Raw genomic sequence first — 13,805 nt, 5'->3', positions numbered from 1 at the left:
ATAACGATTTTTCAAATTTTAACCAAGCCCGATCGGAATTATCAAATACCAGTCCTAGAGAACATTGTTACCAGAAGACTACATATCCTTGATGTAAAATGGTTTGCAAATTAATTGACTATATAAAGGAAACTAATTTCTTTGTGAAAAGTGCATACAGTTAGCAACAATATGATTATTTTAGTTATTTCTATCAATTTTGATCGGGATCGGTACTTTTTCTCTCTTGTTTGAATATAGTGATGTATCTGAAATTTGGTCATTTCGTTTCAATTTCTTTTTTAAATATATTTCTTCGATACTTCTGATACTTCTTTTCTAATTGACATGTTTTTTTAAAAAAGATTTTATCCGTAGATTTCAAAAATATTAGCATATGTATAACGTTTTCAATTTTCATGAATATTTTTTTCTTTAAATAAATAAAAGAGTTTATGAAATAAACTAATTTTTGGCAAACTGTAGGCGTGTATATCTTATTAGAGTTATCTCTCTTGTACTGCTCATGTTTAGCGCAAGGGGGGGGGTAATTTTGATTGTTGAGTTACGCAACTTTGCATATAGAGGGCGCATATTGGGGCATTCTAGAAATTTCTTAAATTAATGGCTGGACAAGTCCAAAGTAAACAAAATTTTCCCACCTCCCACCCTGATGCATAATTTGTTAATGGGGGGAGGGGTGTTAGATATGCTAATAGTGTAGTTGGCAGTTGATCGATGAAACTTGAAGATGATGTTGAAGCTAGTCAAGTTAATTTTTGATATGGGGGGGGTGTTAAGTTCCCCATCTTTGGTGGGCCATATAATTGTGGATATTAAATGTATATTGATTGTGATGTTTCATCATGTATATCTTGTTTATTATTGGTTATATTTACCATTGCATATTATCTGTCATTTACATTAACAAATGACATTTTTCACATCAACAAAATTTTGTCATTCAGACTGTTATGAACTATAATTTGAATATGTAATTCCGGAATAATGCGTGGTTCTTATATTAGTATTGACATGCGCATGAATACACAATAATAAAGTAGTTCCTAAAATGGCAGATACCACGTTGTTTGATTTCTGCTGTTGTTGACCGAGTCAACCCTGTTCTGCCGAGCAGACATAACATATTGGCGACGAGGATGGCCAAATCAGTTATCGGACGAATCGAGGTATATGATAGCCATGTGGAAACGTGGGATTCATATAGTGAAAGACTGGAACAGTATTTTCTGTGCAACGAGGTGAAAGTCGAGAAGAAAGTTCCCGCGCTATTGAGTTTGGTGGGAGGCCCAACCTATCAGCTCTTGAGAGGCTTGACTGCGCCTAAAAAGCCAAGTGAATGTGAGTATGCTGAACTCATTAAAACACTCAGTGACCACTTGAACCCTAAACCCGTAGTTATATCTGAGAGATTCAGATTTTACAAGAGGGATCAACGTGAGGGAGAGAGTATCCGTGATTACCTCGCACAATTGCGCAAATTATCAGAACATTGTGACTTTAAACAAAACTTGAGTGAGTCGATTCGTGATCGCCTAGTCTGTGGACTTCGCAGTGAGGCCATACAAAACAAATTATTAGCGGAGAAAAATCTCACGTTGGAAATAGCGGTACAGATATCACAAGCTATGGAGACAGCGTCACGTGATGCCACCGAATTGCAAGCTAAGCATGTAGGCCTAGGCGAGAATAGTGATTACAGAGATGGCTTTAACGAGAGTCTCGTAGCCACTTTGCATGTGAATTCCTTGGACAATACACACCTGAATGCCATTATTTTGGAGCCTATCATTCATAACAGGAAAATCCGGATGGAGTTGGACACTGGAGCTGCAGTATCCGTTATGTCAGAAAGGAAATTTCGTGAACATTTTCCTGACAAAGTTGACAGTCTAAAAAAAACACATTTGCGTTTACGTACATACACAGAGGAGGTGTTAAAACCCAAAGGTGTAGCACGTGTACCAGTTACATATGGAAATCAAAGGAAGGAACTTAACCTATATGTTGTTCAAAAAGATGGGCCATCGCTATTTGGCCGAGAATGGTTAGCTCACATTACCTTGGATTGGCCTTCTATCAAATCTTTGTCAGTTGCAACAAGTAAAGTTTCAGGCACATGTTCCAAAGGGACAAAACATAAGTTATCTGAGATCTTGGGAAAACATGGACAGATTTTCAAGGATGACATGGGAACCGTTAAAGGAATCAAAGCGTCATTGAAACTGAAGGAAAGTGCACAACCCAAGTTTTGCAAAGCACGTCCCGTGGCGTATTCGTTGAAACAAAAAGTTGAAAAGGAACTGAACAAGTTAGTCGACAGTGGTGTCATTACAAAGATAGATTACAGTGAATGGGCTACACCTATCGTACCAGTCATAAAATCGGACGGTAGTGTTCGGATTTGTGGTGACTTCAAAGTGACTGTGAACCCTGTCCTTGAAATTGACCAATATCCGCTCCCAAGGATTGAGGACATTTTTGCGGCATTGTCCAGAGGTCAACGATTTACCAAGTTAGATTTACGCCATGCGTACTTACAAATGACTGTAGATGACGAATCCAGAAAATTATTGACTATCAATACTGAAAAGGGATTGTACAGATACAACAGATTAGTATTTGGTGTGGCCTCAGCGCCAGCCATTTGGCAACGCACAATCGATACTGTGTTACAAGGGCTGGCCGGGGTAAAATGTATAATGGATGACATGATCATCACAGGAACGAGTGAAGAAGAACACTTACAAAATTTGGAAGCAGTACTGCAGAGACTGGATGACTACAATTTGCGAGTAAACTTAGATAAGTGTGGGTTTTTCAGAGAGCGCGTTTCATATTGTGGACATGAAATCGACAGTGAAGGATTACACAAAACACAGGCAAAAATCGATGCAGTTATCAATGCTCCAAAGCCGACAAATGTATCGGAGTTGCGTTCATTCCTAGGAATTGTGAACTATTATGCCAGATTTCTGCCAAATCTGTCTAGCACATTATATAAGTTACATCAGCTGTTGTCAAAGGAGAAGAAATGGGAGTGGACCCCTAAATGTGATAGAGCCTTCTTGGATATTAAACGAATGATAACATCCGAAGAAGTTCTGACACACTACAATCCCGATCAGCCAGTACGATTAGCTTGTGATGCTTCGCCATACGGCATAGGATGCGTCTTATCACATGTGATGGATGATGGGTCAGAAAGGCCTATTGCGTATGCCTCACGATCACTATCGGCTGCAGAGAAAAACTATTCACAGATTGACCGCAAAGCCTTGGGTATAGTGTGGGGTGTAAAGCGTTTCAATACCTATTTATATGGGAGACATTTTACGTTACTCACCGATCACAAGCCGTTAGTGTCTATTTTTCATCCAGAAAAGGGAATTTCAACAACTTCAGCTGCACGCATGCAAAGATATGCTTTATTTCTATCAGGATATGATTATGAAATCATGTACAAAAATACTAAAACGCATGGAAATGCAGACAGTTTATCGCGACTGCCATTATCCGAATGTGAAACTTCCGAAGACACTAGTGTTGACATAATGTACATGTCGCAAATTGAACAGTTACCAATTACGAGCGCCAAAATAAAACAGGAAACTGGACGCGACACAGTTTTATCGCATGTATACGAGTCTGTCATGAATGGGTGGATCACATACATTAAATCAGAGGACAAGGACCTGTATCCGTACTTCAGCCGCAGAGATGAATTAACTGTGCACAACGGATGTCTTCTATGGGGTATGCGTGTGATAATTCCACTGAAATTGAGAAGCCATGTTCTGAACGATCTGCATGTAGGGCATATTGGGATAGCAAAAATGAAGGCCTTGGCCAGGAGTTTGGTGTGGTGGCCAGGCATCGACCAAGACATTGAAAATATTTCAAAATCATGTGCAGGATGTAGCGAATTTAAACGTTCACCACCATCCGCCCCAGTTCACCCATGGGAGTGGCCCACTAGCCCATGGGAGCGTGTTCATATTGACTTTGCCGGGCCATTTTTGAACTCAATGTTTTTTATAGCAGTTGACGCCCATTCAAAGTGGCCGGAAGTGATCCAAATGCGCGAAACGACATCAGATCTTACTATTGATGTGTTGCGATGCATATTTTCTAGAAATGGAGTGCCGAAAGTCTTAGTGAGTGACAATGGGCCCCAATTTACATCTGCTGACTTTCAGAAATTTACCAAAGCCAATGGCATAAAACATGTGACCTCCGCTCCTTACCACCCAAGTTCCAATGGACTAGCTGAGCGGTTTGTCCAATCTTTTAAGTCAGCCATGAAAGCAAGTAAAAAAGACAGCGGATCTTTACAAACCAAATTGGCAAATTTTCTTTTAGCATACAGAAATGCTTCACATGCAACCACGGGAGAGTCTCCTGCAAAACTATTTCTTGGACGTACTTTATCATCTAGACTGGATTTGGTGAAACCGAACACTGAGCGGGATGTCAAGAGTAAGCAATTTGACATGGCTAACAAAAGAGGAAGTCCACTACGTGCGTTCGAACCAGGAAGGGAGGTGATTGTAAGAGACTACCGTAAAAACGCAATATCAAACTGGGTATTCGGAACTATCAGTGAACAAACAGGCCCAGTCTCATATCGTGTAGAAGTGGCACCAGGTCAAACGTGGAGACGACACATTGATCAGATTCAGGAGTTCGCGACCAACGTCAGTGCATCAGATACACCTATTACAAATGATATCTCTGTAAATCAGCAATCCGGTGCTGTTCCCAGGCAGGACTCACAGCTTGATTCGCGAAGTCAAGATATCCGTATGTCTAGTCAGGATAGTCAACCACCTAGTCAAGAGGTCAGTACTCCACCTCAGATTCAGCAAACTGATCAGCGTTCGGAACCGAGAAGAAATCCAAGGCGCACAGCTGGTCCGCCAAGTCGTTACAAAGACTTTGTATCGTGCAAGTGATTCCGTTTATGATTGCAGTGTTTCAGGGGCATAATAATCCCCTTGCAATCTATTTGGGGCCAGAAAGGTCTCTTTTTCTTTGTTTTTTTTTTAGTATTCGTGTTAGCAATTATGTTGCACCGTGACAAAGTGTATTTTGTTCAGATTATGTGTTCAAGTTAATTGATTGAAAGCTTGTTATTATTACTGAAAGAAGAAAATATAATTTTGTCATTCTAGCGATGAACAGTGAATTATCATTAGAACAATTCAATCCTTAAAATGAACTCTTAGCATATGGACTTTTCCCCATGGACTATCATATTTGGTGGGAAGGAATGTTATGAACTATAATTTGAATATGTAATTCCGGAATAATGCGTGGTTCTTATATTAGTATTGACATGCGCATGAATACACAATAATAAAGTAGTTCCTAAAATGGCAGATACCACGTTGTTTGATTTCTGCTGTTGTTGACCGAGTCAACCCTGTTCTGCCGAGCAGACATAACACAGACCCACCAAACTAGCACACACTGTGTTGACAAAAAGAACGTTTATATCCGAGTCTTTTAGGCATGTTTTTATTAGATATTCATATCACGCACCAAATCGCAGCGAGATTTGGAATCTAAAATATCTTATTTGGAAACAAAACACATTTTTATCATTTCGGGGAAAATCATATAAAATAATCGAGAGCTTGCATCACTCTTTCGATGGTGAAATCATACAAATGTACTTCACAAAAGGTGTTTTAACGAGTCATTAAATAAAATGTCTGTGTAAATGAGCTACCTCAAAGTTTGTCTGATCTTTTTAACGGTGGATTTGAAGCAAAACAGAAAGTGAAATAATCCGTACTTGACAACTAACACCAGACCTTCCTACACGATGTATGATCCGCCACCTTTGTTAGTAATTAGAATACAATAACGCTAGTTTGTACCTAGAGTGTTTTGTAATTCATCGTGGGTCCTATAATATGACTACTTGTTAATAAATGTAAATATTGTATTGGAAACCAATAATCTTATATACAAATTTACATGTAAGTTGTTATGTATCTATTGGAATTTTATTTTATCTAAGAAAACTATGCGTTAAATAAATCAATGGAGAAAATCGATATCAACATGTCAACACCACTGATCATTCATATTCCTTGAACAAATTCTGTCAATAGTCAACGCATTCTGTGTGCAGTTTTCGCCGTCTTTTTTCACGTTAGCTGATACATGTTAAAATTCAGTTGATTTAACAGCGCGTACATGTATAGCAGTGTATCAATCAAGCATTATGTCTATATCGACGAGTCTCCAACTGATTAAACTAATAGGGGTAGATTGAAACCGGAATTTTAACAGCGATGCATGTTGTATACACACAAAAGAGTTACCACTGGCCTCATTTAACCCCCAGATCAGCCATGATATCGAAATAACCCTGAAGTGTGCTTGCATTATTATGCTAATTTTGTGACTGAGCAGTTCAAATGATATTACAAGAGAAATGCACATGTACGTTGTTACCTGTTGTGTGAAATCTATCTCCGACTTCTACAAGTGTGTGTGTACTACTGCAACACGTGCACTACTCAACATGTCCCTGAGAATATGCAATACCATACAGCTGTCATATAGAGTACCCCGGCGACAACAATGGACACCTTGGTAATATTTGTAAACACCCGGTTTTCTAATTTTAGAACACTAGAACACTGTTGCCTGGGTTTAATTAAACTGTACATTCTAACCGCTCGGAAAACTGTGATATCGGACGTATCTCATTTATAATGAAAGTAAAGAAAAGGTAAGTTTGAAATCCAGCTGATGTGTTACATTGTGTGAAGTAGGAGTACGTGTTGTAAACGTGATGAAAAATTAATACGTGAAAACAGAAATGATCCCAAAGTGTCGTTGTGCCTTACAACTGTACAAGCCACACAAAAACAACGTCTTCGCTATACGTCAGTATTTGTTCACGTTATACGTCAGTATGTGTTCACGCTATACGTCAGTATGTGTTCACGCTATACGTCAGTATGTGTTCACGCTATACGTCAGTATGTGTTCACGCTATACGTCAGTATGTGTTCACGCTATACGTCAGTATGTGTTCACGCTATACGTCAGTATGTGTTCACGTTATACGTCAGTATGTGTTCACGCTATACGTCAGTATGTGTTCACGCTATCCGTCAGTATGTGTTCACGTTATACGTCAGTATGTGTTCACGCTATACGTCAGTGTGTGTTCACGCTATACGTCAGTATGTGTTCACGCTATACGTCAGTATGTGTTCACTGACACGATTAGAAGTGTCATTTTCAACATACAATTATCGGTTTGCTATGCTATGCTGACTTCAAGATCGCCGTAGTTTGTATATACCGTATGACCCATCTCTATGATAGATTCAAGCACTTTGATTTGATGGTAATGAGAGAGAGAGAGAGAGAGAGAGAGAGAGAGAGAGAGAGAGAGAGAGAGAGAGAGAGAGAGAGATCTTGAATAGATTTATATCACTCTATCAGCATGTCTGATCTCTGGTTTCTGTTGGTCTCCCAAACCACTCAAACTTTTGTGTTTTTGTTTTGATATTCAATGTGTCATACTAATTCGGGTAACTTACTAACTGAAACACCGTATTCAGAAAGCGCAACGCCCTTTCTTGATTGTTACCAATCATTGGTAATTATTGGTTGAATAGCTATAAATACAATGGCATAGTTACCCAACCATGAAGCTTGGACTTGGGGTGTACTGAGCTTCACACAAATATCTTTTGTTCGAGGGTGTACTATATGTAATTTTTAAACATGTACATATATTGTGAATTGATAGATATGATATTTAAATTACACCTTTTAAATAAACTTCCCGGATATTAAAAAAGGTTACGAATACGACAAAACGCTGCACTGGTTTGAAATACATTTGTAGTACATGTATACCACTTTTGTTTACATAAACAGTAAACACATGGGGCAGCCATCTTGTTTTTAAAAGTAGTCGGACTCAATGGCACTTTACGTCATACAGCCGAAGTTAGTATGAAGTACGAATATTCCGAGGTGAGCCGAGTGGTACTTAGTAATATATATATATATATATATATATATATATATATATATATATATATATAAGGAATACAACTGCGCAGGGTGCTACAACTAAGTATTTACTGGTTCAATATTGATCCCATTGGTGCAAACATATTACGCATCTATTACTGAACCGACAAAAAGTGTCAATTCAAATTTTGAAAGGGTTTGGCAGGGACTAAATTTTTTGGTGGAAAGATTGATTAATCAAAAACTTTTAAATCTTCATAATATTACAGCTTCTGTTTCATCCAATATATATTCTATTTTTATACTCCTATACGTGTGTATCTGTTTTATGATTTATGACACTAGTAGTTCAGACTAGTTCAAATGTTGTAATTTATTAATTTGGTTCCTATATTTTTCCAAGCAGAACACCGATTCCGTAACTGGCTACTTAAAAAGAGAAAAGTTGGCTACTAGTAGCCAGCTACTTGAACCAGGAAACGTTAGTTACTAGTAGCCAGCTACTAAAAGTAAGAAAAGTTAGCTACTCGTAGCCAGCTACTACAAAATATAAAAGTTATAATTACTGATAGCTCGCTACCAGATAAAGGTTAATGAGTTTGAAAATTATTATCTATTAGATTTATTTCTAAAGAGGAAGAGGAGTCGTATGAAATTTCATGCTCAATTAAATCCATGTAGCCTACAATTTCAGGCTTTTCGCAAATATCTTAAGGAACTCTGTCTTTGTATTATAAATCTCATTAATTTACCATCTTACATACGACAAAGAGTGAGATTAAATATCTTAATATGCCACCGATTTTCAGATATCACGCTTAAGGAAGGCATACCTTTTGATTTCAAGAAGCTTAAAATTTAAAGCTTTTAGCAAATATTCTAAGGAAGTCTGTGTTTGTATTAGATATCGTATTAATTTCCTAGTGCACATATGACAAAGAGCTATATTAGGTATCTTGATATGCCATCACTTTTGAGATATCACGCTTAAGGAAGTCGGCTACTTATAGCTTTGATTGCAGGTAACCTAAAATTTCAAGTTTTCCGTAAATATCTTAAGGAACTCTGCGTTTGTATTCGATATCTGACTAAGTTCCAACTATCCACATGAAGAGGAGTGATATTAGGAATATTGATATGCCATCAATTTTCAGATATCACCCTTTAGGAAGTCAGCTACTTATACTTTTTTATTCTAAGTAACCTGAAATTTGAAGTGCTCCGTAAATATCTTGAGGAACTCTGCGTTTGTATTAGATATCTGACTAACTTACAACCCCCCCCCCCCCACGTGAAGAAGAGTGATAATATGTCTTACAACCCCCCACGTGAAGAGGAGTGATATTATGTATCTTGATACCTATTATCGTACCTCATCACGTTGATAGTAGTTTATCAGTCAGATATCTAACATAAACAAAGAGTTCCTTGAGCTATAAACAAAACACTTTAAATTTCAGGATATTTGGAATCAAAAGGTATAAGTTACTGACTTCGTCGAACGTGATATCTGAAAATTGATTGCATATCAAGACACTCCATATAAAGCCCAGTAATATCGGCAAAGATAAATTAGTCAGATATCTAACATATCTATTTGAAAATTGATGGCATATTATGATGACTAATATCACTCCTCTTGTAAATAATTAGTTCGATATCTAATACAAACACACAGTTCCTTAAAAGATATCTACAAAACATTTGAAATTTCAGGTAACCAGGAATGAAAACGTCTAAGTAGCTAACTTGAGTGTGATATCTGAAAATTGATGGCATAATAAGATACTTAATATCACTCCTTGTCATATGTGAGATGGTAAATTATGATATATCTAATACAAACGCAGAGTTCCTTAAGATATGTACGGAAAACTTGAAATTCCAAGCTACCTAGAATCAAATGGTATAAGTAGCTGACTTCCTTAAACATGATATCTGAAAATTTGATGGCATATTAAAATACATAATATCACATCTTGTTATGTGTGCATTGGCAAATTAATCCGATATCTAAAACAAACACGGAGTTTCTTAAAATATTTTCTTTTATATTTTGTAGTAGCTGGCTACGAGTAGCTAACTTTTCTTACTTTTAATAGCTGGCTACTAGTAGCTAACTTTTCCTTGTTCAAGTAGCTGGCTACTAGTAGCCAACTTTTCTCTTTTTAAGTAGCCAGTTACTAGTAGCTGGTTACTAGTAGCCAACTTTACCGATCTATTTAAATGTCTAAAACTGCCCTAATATTGTTATGAAATTCCCAATTTTAGCCTTAAATTTTCGTAATTTTAGCCCTAGATTTGGTCCTTATTTTTGTCAGAGAGTGCTGCATGAACATACTGCTAATAATTTACAAATTTGATCTCTAACCCCTTACTTATTTTAGTTCCGCTTTAAATTTTAGGACAAGATCTTGAAAATTATATGAAATTTCAGAAATTGACGTTACTCCTAATATGTCATTTTAAACTCTCAAATTTGATATCATGATAATTTTGCTTCGTGTATCAAATGCAAAAGGGTAATTATTAGTTTTCTACTGATGACAAAATCGAAGGGAACTTTAGGTTTTTGATCCGTCCGTCTGTCGGTCTGTCTGTTTTTCCATCAGTCCTGCAAATAAGTTTTCCGTACTTTTTTTGACATGCTTGTAGATATTCATTTGATATTTGGTACATTGCTTTGCCATAAGAAGTTACAGATCAAGTTGGAGTTTTGTCTCGGTCCACTGATTTTTCACTAAGTTAAGGCCCTTGGACTTAGAAAAATGCATGAATTATTAGTTTTCCGAAATTTGCAGATATTCATTTCATATTTGATACATTGCTTTGGCATAACAAGTTACATATCAAGTTTAAATTTCAGCTCGGTCCATTTATTTTTCATTAATAAACGTAGAGTTTCTGTTTTTAATAATACTATTTAGCGTAAATATATGATCTAAACACGATCTTTCGCAACGGAATCCGTTTTGTTCATCGACTAAATTATCATTATCCTTTAAGTACGCAAGTTTCTGTAAGTAAGTGGCTCTCTGCATCCAGTCTGGTGTGGTCAACTGCTGTGACATTACATAATCTTTGGTCCACTTTGGTTGTACTCGAACTCTTGTGGATGTTTTGGGAGGAGGTTGTGGTGTACTTGGAGGAGTAGGATCTGGCTCAGACTGGTTTTCGTCATCCTCAGGATCAGGTTCCTCAATGGATACTTCCGATAAACCATCTGGCGTCTCTGACACTGCTTCTGACTCTGGACCAGGTTCGTCATGCGATATGACTATGACGTCATCAGGAGTGTCCTCCTTCTGGTCATCTGGAGTCTCTCTGTTAGTGGTGGTACCGGTACCTAAAGCAAACTCAAATTCAGAAAACGAACCTTCACTGTTGATATCCTCTGTATCACTGGATACAATGGATTCAGTAGATTCCTTTTTCTTCGTGATCCTACATCTGGGTTTTGGAATTGGTGCTGGTAATCTTGAACCTATACGAAGTAATAAATTCCTATGTAAAATCCTACACCTACCTGCCCATCCTCTCTCTTCACTTTAAACACGGGTATATCTCTGTTAGGCTATTCCATTATGATGTAGGGGTGATCTTCCCATCGATCAGCAATCTTATGCTTACCATCAAATGAAACTACTTTAACCAATACCCCGTCTCCAACCTGTAAATTCACTCCCTTTGTCTTCATGTCGTAGTTGTACTTCTGATGACTCTGGTTATTCTTTATGGCTGTGTTGGCAACTTCATAAGCATTCTGTAGCCGTTGCTTCAGGTCGTTGATGTACTTGGATGTACTTGTAGATTTGTTTCCTTGGTCCAAACCAAATACCAAATCTACGGGTAAGTTTGGCTCTCTGCCGAACATCAAGTAAAACGGAGAGAATCCTGTCGTTTCATGCTTTGTGCTGTTGTAAGCATGCACCAACGGTCCTATATGGGCTTTCCAGTTTGCCTTTTCATCCTGTTGTAGTGTACCTAGCATAGAAATATAAGTGTTCGGTTGAACCTCTCTGTGATGCCGTTTCCCATTCCCGTCTGATAAGGAGTGGTACGGGATTTTGAAATTCCTGTCAAACTGCAAAGCTCCTGAAGTTGCTTGCCCATGAAGTTTCTCCTTGATCTGAGTGGATCTTCGTTGGAAGTCCGTAGGGAATGACGAAGTTGTTAAAAAGGGCATCAGCAGTGGTTTTGGCAGTCTGGTTCCTAGTAGGGACAGCTACTGCAAACTTGGTAAAGTGATCCGTCATGACTATGATGTTTTGGACTCCACCTTTACATGGCTCAATGGTTAGATAACCCATGCATACCAGTTCAAGGGGGAATGACATTTGGATGTTTACTAGTGCAGCTTTCTGGTTCGTAGGAGTCTTGAACTTCATACATCGGTCGCACTCTTCTATCCATCTCTGGATGTCGTTCCTCATCCTTGGCCAATAAAAACGGTCAGTGATTAGTTAAGTCGTTCGGTCTCTACCTGGATGTCCCATTTTGCTGTGAAGTAAATCCATAACTAATGGAACAACATCTCTAGTGATGATAATCTGCTGTTTCTTAGAATCATCAGCTAAAGCAACGTATATCAGCAAGTTGTCAACTACTTTCAGCTTCTTAAAACTCTTGTAGAGAGCTTTTTCAAAATCGCAGCTCAAAGAGTCCATCTTGGGTCTAATTCCCCTCTGGACATGGTTGAACCAGCTCGAAATAAGTGGGTCCTGCTGCTGTAACTTGTGTACATCAACTCTTGACAATGGATCATATTCTGTTTGGATCTGTTGGAGTGACTGTACTGGAAGTGTCTCAATCAGGGGGTGTCCTTGGTCTAAGTCACATATGGCTTTAATCGAGTCGACATCTAAAGTCTCTGGTAGCCTGGATAAGCCATCTGCATCGGCATTCGTCTTGCCTGGTTTGTACGTGATAGTAAACTGGTAGGCAGACATTGCAGCAATCCATCGGTGACCTGTAGCGTCCAGCTTAGCAGAAGTAAGAATGTACGTTAATGGGTTATTATCAGTGTGAACAGCAAATGTCTGACCCATTAAATAATCTGAATACTTTTCCGTAACAGCCCACTTAAGAGCTAAAAACACAATTTTGTGAGTGGGGTAGTTCTTTTCAGATCTTGATAATCCTCTGCTAGCATAAGCTATGACTCTATTTTGTCCATCCTGATTCTGATACAGAACTGCTCCTAAACCTGTTCCACACGCATCAGTATGCAGCTCAAAAGGTTGTGAGAAATCAGGGTAACATAAGATGGAAGGTGAGGTTAATTTCTCCTTCAAGGTCTGAAAGGCTTTCTCCTGGTCATCAGTCCATTTCCATTTGGAAGATGGTTTCGTAGTGCGTGACTTCTTGCCTGTCGCCATCACGTCTATAAGAGGTCGGGCAATCTTGGCAAAGTTCTTGATGAATTTCCGATAATAACCTACAAAACCAAGAAATGACCGAACATCTTCACCATTCTTAGGCATAGGCCACTGTGTGACTTTTGACACTTTATCAGGGTCAGCCTCAACCCCTTGTTCAGACACAATGTGTCCAATATATTTCACTCGATTAATTAAAAATGAACACTTCTTCGGTGACAGCTTAAGTCCAAAGTTCCTGATCCTGTCAAAAACCTGTCTAAGTCTGTCTACATGTTCATCAAAGGTATTGCAGAAAACAATAAGGTCATCCAAGTAAATAAAGCATATGGTGAGATGTAAGTCACTAAGACAACGTTCTTGCAGTCGTTGGTAAGTAGCTGGCGCATTGGCAAGTCCAAAACTCATCTTGTT

General features: G+C 38.2%; 2 protein-coding genes across 2 annotated transcripts in view; one reads left to right on the top strand and one right to left on the bottom strand.

Moving 5' to 3' along the window:
- Positions 1-6,612, bottom strand: part of LOC125677887 (uncharacterized) — a 534,764-nt gene extending 528,152 nt beyond the window's left edge. The window contains exon 1 of the mRNA XM_056160492.1: positions 6,469-6,612. The gene's annotated coding sequence lies outside the window, so the exon portion shown is untranslated. The remainder of the gene's footprint in view (positions 1-6,468) is intronic.
- Positions 1,140-4,955, top strand: LOC130053530 (uncharacterized protein K02A2.6-like). The gene has a single exon (XM_056160867.1). It carries the CDS (start codon positions 1,140-1,142, stop codon positions 4,953-4,955), a length of 3,816 nt encoding a protein of 1,271 aa, XP_056016842.1.
- Positions 6,613-13,805: the final 7,193 nt, after the last annotated feature.

The sequence above is a fragment of the Ostrea edulis genome, chromosome 3 (genome assembly GCF_947568905.1).
Source record: "Ostrea edulis chromosome 3, xbOstEdul1.1, whole genome shotgun sequence".
Taxonomy (NCBI): Eukaryota; Metazoa; Mollusca; class Bivalvia; order Ostreida; family Ostreidae; genus Ostrea; species Ostrea edulis.
The sequence above is the reverse complement of the archived record's forward strand: the minus strand, read 5'-3'. Positions and strand labels throughout refer to the sequence as shown.

Bases quoted from the DNA above. Each gene is read 5' to 3' on its own strand.
- LOC130053530 (XM_056160867.1), top strand. From the start codon at position 1,140: ATGGCCAAATCAGTTATCGGACGAATCGAGGTATATGATAGCCATGTG.